Source organism: Salarias fasciatus, chromosome 17, assembly GCF_902148845.1.
Source record: "Salarias fasciatus chromosome 17, fSalaFa1.1, whole genome shotgun sequence".
NCBI classification, from domain to species: Eukaryota; Metazoa; Chordata; class Actinopteri; order Blenniiformes; family Blenniidae; genus Salarias; species Salarias fasciatus.
In genome coordinates, this window is record NC_043761.1 from 3,375,997 (window position 1) to 3,394,428 (window position 18,432).

The 18,432-nt window shown below is 48.0% G+C and overlaps 1 protein-coding gene across 1 annotated transcript in view; it reads left to right on the plus strand.

The window, feature by feature from the left end:
* The first annotated feature begins 334 nt into the window (after positions 1-334).
* magi2a (membrane associated guanylate kinase, WW and PDZ domain containing 2a) overlaps positions 335-18,432 on the plus strand; it is a 162,050-nt gene continuing 143,952 nt past the window's right edge. Inside the window, 1 exon segment of the mRNA XM_030113200.1 lies at positions 335-815. Within this exon segment, the coding sequence (XP_029969060.1) occupies positions 515-815 (301 nt within the window). The 5' untranslated portion in view covers positions 335-514.

The following is an 18,432-nucleotide window of genomic DNA, read 5'->3' on the forward strand; positions in this document are numbered from 1 at the left end:
TTTTTGTTGCTGTTGTTTTGCCAAATCACATTTAATGTTGAAAGTGCTTTAAAATGTACTTGTTAGTGTTTTAAAGATGCCTGAAACATCACCATTTAAAAGTAAAATAATGAGCAGATGTGTTTTAATTTTTTTTCCAAAATCGGAAAAGTGTTGATGAGTTTGGTTAACGCTCGCTCTCTGTTCAATCCCACGGACGCGCGGCGCGTGCGCCTTTTTACGCGCCAGCGCCGCGGCGCGCTCCGACGCTCGGGCCGGACCTTGAAGGCAGCACTAGTTGGGCAGCTCTCAGTTATCGCCGAGGCGGACTGATGATCCAGCTGCGGACCCGGACTGTCCGCCGACATGGGCACGCGCGGCTCTCCCCTCTGAAGCCTCGGACGCGGCGCTCGCGACGCAACCGGAGAAAGACGCGGAAAACTTCTCCTCGCGCGGCCGCACTCATGTGATTTCTCCTCTCTCTCTCTCCTTTCTTCTTCTTCTTCTTCTCTCTCTCTCTCTCTCCGGTGGAGCCATGTCCAAGAGTCTGAAGAAGAGGAAGAACCACTGGACGAACAAAGTCCACGAGAGCGTCCTGCTCCGGGACGGGGAGGGCGGGCTGGGGCTGGAGCTGCGGGGCGGCGCGGAGAACGGACACTTCCCGGTGGTCGGGGAGCTTCTCCCCGGCGCGGCGCCGTGCCACAGCGGGAGGCTGTGCCCGGACGAACTCCTGCTGGAAGTCAACGACACCCCCGTGGCCGGGCTCACCACCAGGGACGTGCACGCGGTGGTCAAACACAGCAGGGACCCCGTCCGGCTCAAGTGTGTCAAACAAGGTCAGTTTTTTTCCCCCCCAACTTTTACGCAATTCTGTGCGCATTTTTCCCAAACCAGTAACAAGTCACTCTCTCTCACTCTTTTTTTTTTTACATATCTGATGTTGTGGAAAAACCTTCCCTTTCCACCAGTGTTTTGGTTTTCTGTGGTGTTGCTGCTGAGGGGGTGTGTTACAAACTGCAACGGCAAACCGAGCGTTACTCACCGCTCAAGTATTCCTCCACTTCAAAGTGATGCTGGCAGCGTGAACATGTCCAGAGATAAGACTGATAAATAGATTAATGTCTGCCTCACCGCCAGGCACACTGCTCCAGAAGTTACATGGAAGAAACTACATCTTAAAGGATTCTGGAGCTTATATATCATCAAAAAGCCAGATTGTATGTATATAACTAGTTTACATTCATGATTAAAAAGAATAATCATATTTAAAATGCACTTTACATCAACAGAAAACCGAATTGAGTTAAAGAGAAGAGAGCAAATAAAGAGACATGGTAAATGTGACTAAAAACAAAGTAAAATCCATTTTACACCACTGAAATGGTCAAGGTTTTGTGATTTTTGGTGTCTGTGCTCCACTTGTCTCCGATGTTGGAGGAAGCCGGACAGTTTGGTCAAAATCATCTAAAATCTCTTCGGGAATCGTTCGTCACCCATCGTGCTGCTTGGAGTTGATGTTCTGCTGTTTCTCTGTCATGACTGAACCCAAGAAACAAGGAAAAAAAAGATCTAAAGATATAAAAAGTGTGTTTTAATGTCAGATGCTGAGATTCAGCCGGAGTTTGGAGGAACCAGAATGAGTTGTTTTTCTTTCTCCGTTAATAGAATGATTTGATTCGTGTATCTGGACATTCAAGAATGCAATATTTATTATTCAGTTTAAGTGGATGCAGTTGGATTTTGGAAAGGATATTATATAAATGTTACAGTAAACCCCCCCCCCCCCAGGTCACCGCTTCACTGTGCATCGTCATGAGAAATGGAAAATAAAGTTTGATAAGGTTTGGTGTTGGTTCCACTTCCAGCATAACAGAGGAGTGTTGCACCGTTTCGGGGGGGGGGGGGGGGTCTGGACAAGGGGGGGTTTCTAATATAGTATTTATTTCTTTATTTATCATGATTTCAATACTAATGTTTAATGTTTTGCAGTCCTGCTCACACTTTCTTTCCTTCACATCCCTGCTTCCATTATAGAATGAATCATTAAACAGGAGTTTGATGAAATAGTCACAGTGAACCCAACAGCTGCAGCTAATGCTAACATGTGTTTTTCTGCACAACTAAACTAACACGTTAGGGGGAAAAGAATAGATTTTTTTTACAGTTTAATTGTATTCCCCAAAAATGAAAAACATTTCTTGAAATGAACTGATGTAACTTCAGCTGACGTCCAGTTTAGAGCATCTTCCTCCCGCTGACTGTTGTAGCTTCCGTGCTAAAATGAATAAGTGAGTCTGAATGACTGACCTGCACAGTTAAAAATGCTTCAAAGAAAATCCTGCTTCACTTTCTGTGTCGCCTTGGATTTCACACTCTTGTGGTTTGTCATGAATGGTAACGTAAGCTAGTTAATTTATTCTGTCGATGGATTAAATGTGATCAACTTCGTAGCTGAACCTGGAATGACGTGATTCCACAGTTAAGAATATTGAAATAAAATGTCGTAATTCATAAATCAGTTGCTGAAAGATCTCAGATTTAGAAAGAATTCATGTAAATTAATTTAACTTTGACTGTTTTCTTCTGGTGGTAGCAGGGGGAGGCGAGGGTGTGTGTGTGTGTGTGTGTGTGGGGGGGGGGGGCGGTGGACACACTCCTCTGGACACCCGTCTTTGATCCGTGCAGCTCAGTGTGTGTCGTTGCAGCCTGGACCAGAATCTGGAAGATCTCAGTCTGGGCTGAAAAATCGTCTGTAAGAAGCTTTGGATCAAAGTATTAAGAGTGTGTGAGTCTGTGGATGTGTGTGTGTGTGTGTGTGTGTGTGTGTGTGTGTGTGTGTGTGTGTGTGTGTGTGTGTGTGTGTGTGTGTGTGTGTGTGTGTGTGTGTGTGTGTGTGTGTGTGTGTGTGAGAACATCACAACAGGGATTTATTCAAAAGGCAGCCAAGCCTATATCAAACTAATGCGTTACTTTCCCCCCCACCATGAAATATGGATGTCCTCCGGCGATCGGCGGACTGATTGATATTCTCCACCAGCGCCGCTCCCGTTTGCTCCGTCGGTTGTTTACAGTGTCGAGTTGTTTTTTAAATGTGATTGATATGTACATTAAGTAAATATTATGGAGGGGAGGGGGGGGAGGAAGCCCCACTTCTGCGGCGCCGTCTGAGATATTCCCCACTTCCTGCCGGAGGTGCTTTCACTGTCTAATCCGTCTGGATGGATTCTTTATTGAGGAGGTCGTCGCGGGACGGCGTTCAGACCCGCCGGCAACAAATCTCAGGGCGTAATTAAAAGAGATCCATGGCGGCGGTCGGCTTTTTGTTTATGGCGTTCTTGTTCTTCAGTAGACCAGAACTGCTGAGCGCTTCTACTTCCTGGTTTGACCCAGACGGTGGAAACTCGAGCTCGGTGTCTGTAAGAGACGGAGTGGTTTGGTCTTTGAAGAGTTGGAGAGAATTCAGGCGGAAGACCGAATCCCAATTTTTTCCCCGATGGCGTTGGAGCCACTTCTGTCCCATCGAGGGTCGCGGTTCACTGAGGGTCAATCTGAGGGTCGCAACACCTGAACAGACCATCGTTCTGTCTGTAGATCATCTCTGGACTCTTTGGCTTCTGAAAAAACCTTCAGATTTCATGAATTCCCTGACTTAACATGATATTTTCAAGTGAAAAAGCAAAGCCGTCATTGTGACCGTTGGTCAAAGCCGCTGACCCCCAAGGAGGAACGTTTGGAAACAGCTTTGACTCCAGGTAGACGAAGTTCGGAATATGGAGAAAACTGACGGATTCTGTTAGAAACGGCTCAACTCATGAACTCAAGATTCTCTTTTTTTTTCATGTCGTATTGAGCGAACCTGAAGAATCTTCACTCTAACAAGAACAAATAGGCCTCAAGGATTAAACTACATCAGTAATAAACGGCTGCTGGTGTTTTCTCTCTGTGTAACTGGAGGAGAGGTTACCGTGTGTGTTAAAGAAACCTCTCGGGGCGTTTGAAGCTCCTGGGGTCGGAGTGATGCGCTCACCTGTGCAGGACTCCCATCAGAGGAGGCCGGAAGTTCAAGCTTCTGTTTGCTCCTTTTAAAGAGCAAAAAAAAAAAAAAAAACCTCAAGTCCACAAACTGCCTGCAATTAAGCTTCCAGCCTCGGTTGATATCGGAGCAGCTCTGCTGACCGGCTCGCATGCACGGCCGCTTGGCCTTTCTGAATAATACATCAGGTCCGCAGCGGACCGCGGCTTCGCCGCCGCCGCCGCGTTTAAAAGTGCCGCCCAGCCCCTCTCTCTCTCTCTCTCTCTCTCTCTCTCTCTCTCCGGTCTCCGTTTGGCTAATTAACCCGACTCCTGCGTTATCCTGAACATGAATCACGTTTTGTGCGTTTAGGCACTTAATTTCCTCGCTAATGTAGTGTGGTTTTCATTTTTCATGTCGTGTGGAATCCTTAGGCGCTGTCCCACGTTCCGCTGACACACACACACTCACACACACACACACACACACTCAGCGTTGGGTCTTTCTCGAGTCTCCGAGGTGGGGATGGGATTAGTTTGCCGTCAGCAGTCAGGTCGACGCTGTTGGACGTAATTAGAATCGCCATGAAAAAAAAAAAAAACGCTAATGAGTGTGTGTGGGAACGTAGGGCACAATTACAGTGTTGAGTTCTGCTTAGAACCTCCTCACATTATGGATTATATACGGAGCTGAACAGGCGGTACAGACCCTGCAGACTGACTCTGGAGTGTAAAGACGCTCGTTTGCTCGTTTTTGGACGACGACGTTTGTTAGCAGCGACCTGATGAGGGGAAACCAGAGCCGAGACTCGGGTGATGATAATTAATGGGAAAAAGGACCTGAAAGTAGCGAGGAACCTTCATCTGAGCTGCTAAAAAACAAAGATTCTGGACGGATTCCAGAGAAAACCCGACTGTAGCAGCTTACTGAATTATTGATGTTGTTCTGAGATGATGATGATGTGAAGTTAATAAACACCTGGATATATGACGTTCATAACTTGGTTTCTCGTTCATCTTTTCGCGGAGATCTCTCCAACCACAGACTCCGCAGCCCGACTGCTGCAGTCTGAGGGAAGAGTTGATTTTTCCCAACGCGAACACCGTCCCCTGAAGGCATCGCCGGAGTGATCGCACCCGCCTGTCCTCCAGTAACCTCTCAGTGATCGGCGTGAAGCTTCAAACTGCCTGAAACTGTTTTTTAAGCGTGCAGGGAAGTAAACCCTGCTGTTTGCTTTTACATGTGTGAGAAATGTCCGTGCTCGCTGCTCAGGATGAGTTTAGCGTCGGCGTTTTGTGGAAATATTGCAGCAAGGATGAATCGGCCTGAAATTGGATTTGGCGTTAATTGATCCCAGAGGACGGGAAGTGACTGGCTTCAGCGATCCACCGACTCCACGCTGCAGACACACGTCTTCCAGCTCCAGAGTTAATTTTCGGACATTTATTTTCTTTAACCTTTTAGACAATTTGGGTCTAAACTGGTTTTTAACATTTAAGTGCCAAAGGTAACCTCAAGCAGTGGCAACAATAAAGTAGAGTAACGCTCAAAAACCTTATTATACTTTTCATTTCTTTGGGATCACTGCACATTTTATTTATATATTTCCTCTTTAGTGAAAGGGAACATGGAAAAGCTGATTCACGCTTTCCATTTTAAAGCACCGGAGATGATTTTCTGCGCCTCTTTATGCGTTTTAATACCCTGAACATTATCTGGAACGAGCCGCGTTTCCTCAGGTGGACAACGCGCCGGCTTCTTCCTCGAATGAGGACGTCTAATTAAAACTATTTTCCCAGAATTGATAAATCAACTCACTGAAGTCCACACTGCTGTTATTTTCAATTTCTGAGCCGTATAATTTAAACACACTGACCTGGTTATTCGTGTTGTTCTGAACGCAGCTGTCTGTGCTTGACTCCGTGTGTCTTTAAAACGGTTAAATGCTTTGGCGATGTTTGAGAAATCAAATCAAAAGCTTCCTCCATATACCAAAACCAAGGTAATCTGATTTAAATGACTATATATATGGATTAATTTCCTTCTCTAAAAAGTTTCCTGTGCTTTTCAGTCATTTAACAGTCTATTTTGTAACATGTTTTATTTTTCTACCATAAATTCCTGCCATTTTTCAGAACAGTAACATAAAATTAGTGGATATTTAACAAACCGTTCACATTTTAATATCGGTCTTTAATTCTTATTTTCCGTGTGTTTGTGGAACTGCTGCCATGACTCGATTCTTCCTTGTGGGAGCAATGGACACGAATGGAATCGCACCAGCGCCACAGCGAGACGCGGGCCTGTTGGGGCAGTCGGGGCAGTCGGGGGCAGTCGGCAGGACGTTGCGTTGAGTCGTTCGACGCTCCGTCGTTTGCAGAGCGGCAACGATTCCCGCTCAGCCGCTCTCGTCTTCTCGTCAGGATCCCACTGAGGGTGTAAAGTTGCACCAGCAAGCGCAGCACAGTCGGGGTGATACACATCCAGGCTTAAAGAGCTGCTACCCTGCTCTGCGTGTGTGTGTGAGAGAGAGAGAGAGAGAGAGAGAGAGAGTGTGTGTGTGTGTGTTTGCACATCCCCGGGGCCTTTGCACCACTTTCCACATCCTGTCCAATCATGCTTGACAGAGGTTTGGTGGAGAGATCTTGTTGTCGTTGCCTCTGTTACACTGTCTGGCTGCCAGGCTCACCTCTGGGGACAGGTAATGATAAGGCGCACACACACACACACACACACACACACACACACACACACACACACACATACACACACACATACACACACTGCCTTTCCCTCCCTGTCAACATCAACCATCTGCTGTGGGAAGCTCCAGTATTCCAACTACAAAAACTGTGGGAAGGCTTCCACTTCTCTGTGTGTGTGCTGTACACTTGAATACCAAACTGTGTGTGTGTGTGTGTGTGTGTGTGTGGCACTGGATTACCATTTTGCTGGTTGTCTGAGGGAATGTGTAAACCCGAACGGTAAAAACAGAGAGGACATGTTCTCCTGACTTGTCAGTGACAGCTGACATGAACGTCTCCAAAAGTCAAGAATCGGACGACTGACTGAGAATCGGGAAACGTGTGAGATTCACCAGACGCTGAAATCTAAGAGGAAGACCCTGAACTACCGGAGACAAAGTATGAACGATTTCAATAAGTTTTTTCATCCAAAAGAGCAAAATAAATCATAATTTAAGACTAAATTCTAATGTAATGTGTCGGATTGTGTAGGAACCAACCAGAAAGATGTTTTTATTCATAAACATCGGTTTCATCCTGGTAACTGTGTTGACTGATTGATAGATTTTTGTATTTTTTTTTTTTTTTTAATTCACTTTTGAGGAGCTCGGTTTTGTCGGTTTTCATATTTTATGTTGGGAAAAGTTCATATTTCGAGGCGGTGGAACCGCCGGCGGTGTGAATATAAATGAGCGATAAATGGGATATTTTGGGGCGCCGGCGGTCGAGGAGGGTGAAACCGGCCGGCCGGCTCGAACGCAGGAGGGAATACGAAGAAAACCCTGCAGCCGCTGCTGATTCACCAAAAGGAAAAAAAAAAAAAAAAACAGCGATCAATACGGAGCGATTAGAGCCTCGGCGGTTGGTCTGTCCTTGGCTGATCAAACTGTTTTGATGTTGGGGTGTGTGTCTGTGTGTTTCTGTGTGTGTGTGAGGATTCGCTCTGACCACCATGGATTTTCTTGAAAAAGGATAATCGGTGTGAGGAAGTGACGAATCCTCCATCGTTCAGCGTTATTGAGAACTTTCTGGAGTAGATCTTGTTTTGTGAGACAATAATAATCTGATTTTTAACCATTTTAAAGCTTTAAACTGCTGCTTGAAGTGTGAAACTGAAGGAGAGAAGGAAGCAAGGAGTCATCATCTCCCTGAGCGGTGCAGCTTCGTTACGTTTTTTTTAAAACGCATGAAACGGTTTTATTTTGTGTGTGCCAGAATGCTGCATGCTGGGAAGGCCGCTGATGTTTGACTCCCGGCTGAACAACACGTCCAGCTGATCCATCGATCCACCGCCGTCCAGAAGTGACGGCGCAGCGCTTCCTGACAGCCGTGAAGCGTCTTGCGTCTCCACGGCGAACGGGATGTCGATCGTCCGCCGGGCGCCGCCGATTCAGCGAGGAGCCGCCAGACGCGTTGTTAGCGCGTCCGTTCGATACCGGCCTCCGCCGCCGCCTTAACAAGTCCACGCTTCCTCCGCCGGTTTGTGGTTTTGGGCGAGCCGTGTGTGGAAAAGTTAATTTAGGCTAAAGTACGTTTGCAGGTGGCACCTTTGAATTTGTTCCTTTTTTTTTTTTATCAAATTTAAACAAGTAAATTTCTGCACTTAACTGTGTTTATTGACACTTACTCGGTTTAATCTCTGAACTCTGAAGTGAAATCGCGGAACAAATAGAAGAAAAAGGCCGAGTTAAACGAGAAATCTTGGAATCGGTTTATAAAACTCAACATGATCGGAGTTTCCTCTCCTGGCAGATTCACAGCTGAAAACACTCGAGATTTTATTCTGAAAGGTCTTCAAGCTCCGCTGCAGAAGTAAATATGTTTCGTCATCGGCCTCTCGTCTTCTTCTCCTTCTTCTCCTTCTTCCTCGTCCTTTTTGTTTTCGTCCTTCTTCTCGTTCCTCCTCTTGTCCTTATTCTTCGTTTTCGCAATTCTTTCCTTCCCACTGTTCATCCATCTCGTCCTTCTTGTTCTTTATCTCGTCCTTCATCTTCTTCTCACCTTTCTTCTTGTCTTTTTTTGGTTCTTTTTGTCCTTTTTCTTCTCATCTGTATTCATCTGAAGCTTCTTTACTTCCTCTTGTCCTTTTGTCAGCTTGTTGTATTCATGTTTATCAGTTCCTTTTTCATCTTAATCTCCTTGTCTTCCTGTTTATTTGTCTTTTCTTGTCCTTCTTCCCTCCGTCTCTCCTCCTTCTGGCAGGTGCTGAAGAGGTTTTGTTGTGGAAAAAAACCCAATAAAAATCTTACTGTTTCTAGGAAAAAAAAGACACAGAAGTTTAAATGACATTAACTTTCCGGCCCGTTTTGAACGGTTTGTTTGGTGTTGAACGACGGCGGCACGTTCGGCCATAAATCTCACATTTTGTAGCAGAGACAAGTTCTTTCAATTAGAGCGGATTGTTGAGAGATTTGGGGTCGGAGCCAGAGAGACGGCGCTCTGGCACTAAACGCAGGACGATCATCTCTTATTGTCTGGCAGGCAGCAGCTCCGCCATTAATCCCTCACATGCTTCACCCCGGCGCTGGAAGTCACAGCCTTTGTTTTAAATCTCAGAAAGGATGTTCAAAACATTTCACTTTAACTGTGTGTTAAAACAGTCGCAGTGTGATCATCTGTCACTTTATCGTTTTTTTATGCCGCCGTAAATCGATGAACTGTCATTTCTCTGGCTTTAGCTTGGACGTTTATCACCGCAGACGTGGAGATTTTGAGTTTCGGTTCATTTCGTAGACTTTTAATCAGCTGCGGTCGTTAAAGTGGAATTATTACTGTGGGAAGTCAATTAATCAAGGAAGAGCCGCTTCGCTAAAACCATCTGAACAGCATTTTTAACCAAAAACAGTTGGTTTAACCGCTGATGCCAGAGTCAGCCGGACGGACGGATGGACGGATGGATGGATGAAGACTCGTCCACGTCAAGCGTTCGAGTCCTTCACCCAACGAGAATCTCGATTAAACTTTAAAACCCAGCCGCCGCTGAAAGCCCTCCGCTCTCCTCCCGTCAGTGAAGTGTGGTTGAGTCTTCAGACTGAGCGGCGTTGAGGCGGTTTTTAAATAACCCATCTCATCTTTTGACTCTTTCTTTCTCTCCCAAGTGCCTTTTTTCTTTTTTCTTTTCAACATTGATTTTATGCTTGAAGAGCTTCACACACGCTGAAAACGTGTCGTCCAAACTCTGCTCTCTGCTCGGCTCTGAGTTCGGCGTTTGAAGTCCGAAGTGAAAACTCAGCTGTGGATTGAAGAGTCGTCGCTCGGTGAGATCTGTTGTTCAGTGAGTCGTCTCTGATGTTGCCCTCGCCCCCCCCGGAGCCTCGCTTTGCCGAGGTGCGATGGCGGCCGCCTGGCGTCGCACCGCCCTCCCCCCTCCGCCGGTCTCTGCAGGATCCCTCGCCGCCAGGCGGGCAGTAATTAGAGCGAGGTCAGGGGAGTGTGTGGCCTCCAGCCTGAGGAGCCGGACGGCAGGTGCCGCCTGACTTCCTCCAGCAATTAGCTGAAAAGACGCGGCGGCGGCCTCGGTTCCTCGCTCCATCCCTCCAGTCCCGCCCTGCTGTTTGCTCTCCACCTCCTTTCTTCGACTCCCTCGTCCTCCTCTCTCTCTCTCTCTCTCTTTTGATTGTTTTCTTCTGAGCGGTGATTTTAATGAGACGAGGAGAGTTGAAATAAAGCCGAGGACACGCTGGTCCTCGTCCTCCTCAGGCTTCTCCTCGGGCATCAGGCTGAAATTCGGTCCTCTTCTTTCTCGCCTGCATCGCGGCGCTGCCTGGAAAGGTCACCGTTGACAACGCTGCTGTTGCTCGTCTTGTTTGAATCCCAGCCAACGCACACACACACACACACACACACACACCATTATATCTGCGCACTTTGAGGCTGTAGTTCATCTTCATCTTCTTCAATGTTTCCCTCTTTATTTAATGAGGCGTTTGTTCGCTGCGCTGGTGCGGATTCTGGTGTCGCTCAGGTGGTCTGGGGTTCTTCCTCTTCAATACCTCCAGGGTGAACGTCGCTCTTTGATTTGCCTCCTTTAGGACGATGGGAGCAGCTCAACCCTGTCGCTGTGATCAGTCTCTGAACAGTTTCTTTGCACCAGGAAATTCCAGGAATGCTGCAGTTCGCATGTCGGGCCACTAGGTGGTGTTTTTATTACGATGTGAACATCCGAGTCTTTTTTTGTGTAGAAGAACTGTTTATGTCTATATTTTCAATCTGATGGATGAATTCTGTGAGGAGAAAATACCAGAGCAGACAGAAACAAAGTTTGGTCCAACTTTTCTAATCTGTGAGGCTTTGCTGTGTTTCTCCCTCCGGCGGCTCCTTGCAGCCCCGAGTCCTCCCGCTGTGGTGGAATTTAACGCTGCGCCCTTCTGACACGGGCCTCGCCGAGCTCGTTACGCCGCCGGCTGGTCCCCGGATCCGGTCCGCCGGCTCACACCGACGCCTCTATTAGCCGCTCCTCCGAGCCGGCCGCGCGTTTGAGTCCCGGCCGAGCCGAGCTCCCGGCCTTCGCCGTGAGTGACGGCGCGCCATTATTCCAACATGAAAGCTCTCATTGTTATTCTAATTAGGCGTTTTGAAGAGGGGGGCTGCATTGCTAAGCTTCCTTTCCTACATGTGCTGCAGTCGTCTCTCTCTCTCTCTCTCTCACGCCGCCGCCGCCGCCGCCGCTGCACCCGGACCCCATGCGGGGACGAGCTGGATGCTGTTTCTGATGGAGAGCTGCAGGAAAACAACATTTGGTGCTGAATTAGTCCCCGACGGAGGGGGGGCGGGTGGCGGGGGGGGGGAAGCGTTTGCCAACAAACAGCCTCGCCAGCCTTGAAAAGACGGTTTCTGTTAAACAAGAGCGAAGCCGCCATGGCTGTGTGAGCGGAACGAGAGAGCGGATCTGAATCCGTCCCGCCGGGACAACCGGCGCGCTCTTACCTCGTGCTGCTGGGAGTGTGCTCCAAAACGGCTTCAGTGATTCAGATTCTGCTTCATAACTGTTGTGCGTGTCCCAATTAGAGTTGACAAATTATACTAATATAAGATGCACTAATATAGGAGCCACGGCGCCGCTTTCTGATGTTCAAGCTGCAAAATAACTTCCGAGAAATACCACAGAAATGATTTAATCAGTCTTTAACTTTGGTAATAATATAACAACCGGTTTATAATGTGTCGTGTTGTTTGTTTATGTTCATCTTCATCTCTTATTTCGTCACCGTCGTTGTTCCAGATAATGAGGAGACGGATATCGAGCCCGTCTCGCCGCCGAGGTTCAATATTTAACCGTCCAGAAAATGAATTTTTTTCCGCATCGTCTGACACAGATGTCTTCACGGCGAACGGCGGCGGTTTGAGTCCCGTCGGTTCCAACCCGCTCGCTGTGTTTTCACTCTGGATTCCAGATGTGTGACATGCGGCCCTCCATCCGATTCAGTCAAGTGTCAAAGGTCGTCCTCTCCACCAGAAGTGGAAGTCCAGTGGAGAAGTGGAGTGAAAGCGACCGCGTCTCGACACGTCGTACAGAAAAATCCGCAGAAACACTCTGAATCCGAAGCGGCGCTGCTGGTGAAGCGTGTTTTCCGGTTCCGGGTGTTTTGGCGATTCGCGGGTCGTTTCCTGCTCCCTCGCCGTATTTTACCTCCGTAGAAATGGAGCATTTTTTAATGACGTCGAACCCAAAGCAGAGAGAACAAAGAGCGGCTGGCAGAAGGATCCGGCGTCGCGTTGGTTTGGCGCATCATTAATTCTGAGTCTAATTGAGTCGAAGTTTTTAACGGAGCAATTCTGGTTTACTGCCAGGAACTTAATTGGGTGCCGGACTTAAATTGGGCTCTTGTTTACTGTGCAGCGGCCCCGAGCCGCAGCTGAGACCTGCAGCAAGGCATTCTGGGAGCCGCTCGGTTCAAGTAAACAGAGCCCAGAGCGGCAGCAGCTTCCACTCCGCCTCCACCTCCGGGCTCACCGTCACGGGTTCCTGCTCCCCGCCGAACGGCTGCACGCCGCACACGTCCGCCCCCGTTAGGACTCCCGCCGGCCGCCTGAGCGGAAAACCCGCCGCGACGTCTCTGAACGCTCCCGTCTCTCCTGGGATGGAAACGGCTCCCGACCTGCTGTCGGCGCACACCCTCCGTCCCGCTTTGAGTCTGGCGCTCTGGACTCCGGGTCCTCGGACCCTCGAGCTGAGCTGAGCGGGCCGGCGAACCGACGAGGTCCAGCAGACACCGGCGGCTCCCCGAACGTCTCCGCCGCCCCGAGGCGTCGGGGCCGCTTGTAGAAAGTCGTGTTTACAGCAGCTCCGCCCCGAGGCGGGGGGGAGATTTTTAGGATGTTCTCCTCGACGCTGTTGGGGAAAAAACCGAGAGTTTAGCGCCGTATCTTTACTTCTCTGAGCCTCCGACTGCTGCTGCGCCCACCGGGCGGAGCCTGGTGACTCTGCAGGGTTTCATTCAGGAGCCGCACCGAGCTGCTGAGAGGAACTGTTGACTGAGAGAAACGCCGCAGCTTCCAGCGTTTCGGTCGAAGCTCCAAAACATAAATCTGTCGGTTCGAGACTGAGGACCTGTTTGGAAACATGGAACACAAACACATACACACACACACACACACACACACTCACCAGAAGTGGCCGACAGATACATTACAGCAGCTTTGATTAACTGTGCTTCATTACTCTTAAGATATTACAGTTAAACTCTGTTAAACATCCCCGGCGTCCCGCTGATCGAGTCTGCTCAGCGACAGCAATCCAGCAGCTTCACACACACACACACACACACACACACACACACACACACACACACACACACAGAATGTGCAGAGTGTTTCCCACAAAAGACAATATCACTTCATCATCAGCGATTTCCTCGCCGCTGGAAAGCTGCTCTAAAGCAAACCGCTGGAACAACAGGATGCTCCACTTTGAAGATGTAATTGTTAATTTATGAGTTCTTCTTTAACTCCGTCTCCGTTTTATCTCGTTACAGCAGCATGAGGAACGAAACCTTTTTATAACCAGTGGTAAAGTGTTGTTCAGCGTTAAACGCAGCGAGAATCAAAGGGCAGTGGAGGCTGGAATCAAACTGAAATATAGACGCTGAACTGTGGGAAGTGTGTTTATCAGCATCAATCATTCAGCAGCAAACATAAAGGTTCTGTATCGTACGACTTTAAAACAGATTGTAAAAAAATGTAGAAGTGTTTTCCTGTACAGTACTGGATGGCATCTCGATGACGGACGTCTGTTGGAGGCTAAATTTAGCAGAACATCATTACAAATACAATCCTCATTTAATGTTGTGCAATAGATTTACTTATTTATTAAAACAATTCTGTGTCTTTGAAGGACTTTTTAACACAAATTGAAGATTTTAAATGAGATTATAAACATTAAACGTTCCTCTGACAGCTTCACGAACCTTTCAGGAGATTTTAGTTGTTTGGCTTTTATTCTGAAATCTCTACCAGTTTCTTCACGATTCCTCTGAATTTGTCTCTGTGATAAAAACGCTCATCCATTTATTCGTGCTCGGTGTGCACGAGGCCTCTGGCCGGCTCCTCGATGGTGAACTGTTGTTTCCCTGCTTCTTTTCACTTCCTCCTCCTGATTCGCCACCAGAAACTTTAGGAACGGAGCCTGAGATGAAGACTGACAGTCTCCATTATGCAGTTTTAGTCTTTACAGGAAGCAGCTCTGAAAACAAGTTTACTCATCAAGCTGCGACCCCCCCCCCCCCCCCTCCTCCTCCTCCTCCTCTTCCTCCTCCTCCTCACTTGAAGGGAGTCGCGGCCGCTGGAATGCAAAGAATGCAAGTGGAACAAAAACAGTGGAAAGTGAGCGCTTGTGACAGATGTGCAGCCTCATCGGTGGCGGAGAGGGAGCCGTCCAGGCGGCGCATCGCTCCACTTCTCCTCACGGAGGGAGAATTTACATGACAGCAGCCACGAGCGTGGCTGTGTGGAGGTTAAACCGCCGCCGCTGCTCTCCGAACGAACGCAGCCTCTGTTCTGCAGATCTCTGCAGTCGGGTCTTCTCTGGTGGGATTTAATGAGGCTGAGCAGGACGCACATTAAATGGAAGTTTTTGTAAATTCCCTTTGAGGCCACGCTGCGTTTCGCCGTTAATAACCTGACCTGTGACTCTTACCTGTGTCTTCAGTGACGGATCGGAGGCTCTGCAGCGCCGAAACGAGCGTGTTGGGTCTGAGAACAAACGGGTTTAAGATCAAGACGCCGAGCAATTAACTCAACAAGACCCAAATCAATACGTCGGCTTTTTTCCTGTAAACAAGCGTAACAGGTTGATAAAGAAGGTGCGCTTTAAAAAAAAATCAACAGGCGATCGTTGTTTATTTAGCCTGTAACGACCCAAACCTGAGGATATTTCACAGCTTCAAGGTTCTGAATTGTCCCGCCGCCGTTCAGTGTTGCAGTTTACCGCAGCGACGGAGGAGAAACGCAACAGGCAACAAGATTCAGGAATGAAATTACCTGGCAGCTGAAGCTGTGCAGCGTATCGCAAATTTGTCATTTTCACCACGTCGGGACGCGAAAGAGCCATCTGTTGCTGCTCTGCAGGACTGTAGGAGGACAGAGGACACAGCAAGGCCTGTTTGTTGTGAAACGAGAATACCAAAGTAGGATGAGCCTTGTCTGGTCTGGCCTTGGTTCCAGGATGGATGCTGCTGCATGAATAAGACCCTGTTTACACGCCGACGTTGTTGGATCGAATCCCACATGGCGATAAAAGCAGTGTGGACGCTAACGCTAATGCTAATAGGTGACCAGGTGGCCACGTGGGACGGAGCGCGCCGCTTCCCTCTCGTGACTGATTAACTCGGCTCTGGTCCAGATGGCCTCACCTGGGAAACGGTGTCAAGAACCTGAGAGGAGATCTGCCCCCCGCCTCCAGCCCGACCCCCCAGATGAATCACTCGTCCGCCGACTCGGCGGTGTAAACTCATTATCCAGTCGTGGCAGCGGCTAAACTGTAATCTTATTTGTCGCCGCCGGTCTTTTGTCAACACATTTGTATGTTTCCATTAAACTCCCGCTTCCCGCCGACTCGAAGCCGGGGACGGATCCGGCGTCGCCGCCGCCGCATCGATTCAGCGCCGGCAATTGGCGTCTCGGGAGCAGTTGTGTCGAAACAAAAATCTGCTCGCTCGACTTTATCTCCCCCGCCCGCGACCTCCCCATCTCGCCGCTCTCACTCAGGAGAGAAACAATGCCCGTGTCTCCGGGATTCAGCCGTGAGCAAATCTATGTGGCCAGGAGGGCTTGTTTTGTGATTTGTTTGTCTGCGAAGCGGCGCTGTAAGCCATTCATTCTCCACCTTGCATTTTCTTATTGGCTTAAAGCAATTAAAATCTCTTTGCAGCAGGAGCCGCTGCCTGCAATTCAGGTCTGAGAGAATAGAGACAAAGGCTGAGTCTCTCTGCCGGCTGGTAAATACGCAGACTTTACCTACAGAGAGTGGGAGAAAATGCATTTCCCCTCAGAGTTCCTTAGAACTCGGCTGTTTGCAGCTTTGAAAGACTTGCTCATCGCAAATGCATCGTTAAATGTCCTAAACTCTCGTAGGTGTGTAGTATTTTCAGTTTGCTCATCTTTTCTGATTGAATCGGGCTTCTCCCGCTTTTGTGTCTCCAGACAATTTTCCTTTGTTTTCTGCAAAGTCAGCTTTCGAAAAATATGAACGCTTTCATTTATAAAGGTCTCCTAGAAAATACTTCCAAAGGGCTTAACAGATTAAACAGAAGATATAAATATAGATCGATAGAAACGTTGATGCCACTTTACAGGACTGTCTGAAGCCGCTCTTATGAAACTGATATTTGGAAGCAGGACGAGTGAACGCATCGTTTACCCAGAAACGCTGTTGTCTCCGTTCCACTGGCAGGATCTGTTTCTCCTCAACTTTTCTAGAATCTCGGTGAATTACATGGAGTCTGAGGTTCCCGACATTTTCATGTGTTCTGGCTGTTATTCAGAGAGAAAGTGATCAGGAGTCCTGAGGGTTTTGGACTGAATTCTTAATTGAAGTGTGTTTTTGTCTTTTCATGGTCGCTGCTCTTCCATTAATCTCACCTGGAATCAGCCCCAGCTCCTCTGCAGCTCTAAGTCTTTTTAAACCGTTTTAAAAAATGATTGTTTTTGGAGTTCAGTTTCATTGTGTTCAATATAAAAACGTGAGGTTTGCTTCAGTATATCTCATCTCTTCTCCTCGTCCCTCATCTGGATGTCAGTGAAACAGTTCATACTGGTTTTTCTCTCTTTTTTTATGAGCTGCGGCTCTTTGTGGTCGCTCACACCCAGAGATGGCAGAGATTAAATCAATTTCCTCCTGAATGGTCTTTTTCATTTTCAAATAGCCGTTTTTTCCTTTGTGTGCACAGTTTCCTTCCAGTGTCGGTGGCAGAGTGTAATCAGGAAAATACGCTCCTGTCGGGTTTTACCTCAGCGGCTGAGAGACGGCGAAGGAGAAATCCAGCAGACTGTTGCGGGATGAAAGGAAATTAAATGTGCGTAGTCTAAGCCCTAGTTCAGTCTTAAAACGGTGATTTACCACAGACACTACCCCCCCCCCCCCCCGACTCCCCCACCTCCCAGAGCTGTGAGGAGAGAGGAGAACATCGCCCAGCAGCTCCAGAGGAAGAATCGTCACAACCGACCGCTTTAATCACGCTTCAGATTCTACATTTAGCTCAAATCTCCTGTTTAGTGAGATTTCAGATTCTTGACAACCATTGCCTCAACAAATTAGCGTGCTAATAATCTCGTGGAGTCTGGTAATTGGGGGGAAGGAATCAGAGTTTCTGCTGATGTTTGCAGGTTTGCAGGCTTGGTTCACGTTTCCGTTCCAGCTGATATGACTGAATCTACAGAGTCTCAGGACAAAAGACAGAGATCCTCAGTTCTACGACCACTGTGTGTGATTAAGGCTGACAGTGTTGCTCTATAGAAGCTCGAAATGAGCGATTCTTTCTGCGGCTCCAGGTTAAAACACATTAAACCACAAACCTGTGGTTCCATGAGGGTCATTTTTGCGTGAAAACACAAAGGTTTTTGCTGCCATTTGTTTACATGAGGACGATGCTCGGTGCCACTTCTGAAAATGCTCAGCCTCTGTGCAATCGGGGAAAAAAACACAACTTTTCCAAAGCGCTGCTTCTACATATTTGCGCCACAGCTGTAGTAAATCATTATTCTGCACGCGCTCGGTGCATTTTACTGGAGATGTAGTGTTTTCATATCATGTTTTTGATGTTTTTACCCCCACTTGACATTTTTTTAAATTAAATTTTAACAGTTTTAATGGAAATGACTATAAATGTAATAAATTTTATTGAAGAACTTTTCAAATGATGTTTCAAATCAGCCGCAATGGCGGCCGAGCCCTCCCGGTGTCTGCTTTAGCTCGTTTTGTTGACGTGAAAATCTTCATTTTATCAGAACAACAGGTTGACAGTGTGAAATGGCGTCCATAACGGCGTGCTGAATGGCTTCAGGCGTGCTTCCTCCGTGCGGCAGAAGCAGATGGATGTGAGGCGGCTGTACGGGAGCTCACAGTCGGATGATCACCTCGGGAGTCGCAGCATTGGTTTGACCTCCTCCTGACCTCTCCGGACACCAGCGTGCGACCCCCCTCCCTCCCCGCGGACGTTTACCCGGCGCTGCCTGCAGCTCTGGAGCAGACGTGGCTCTACA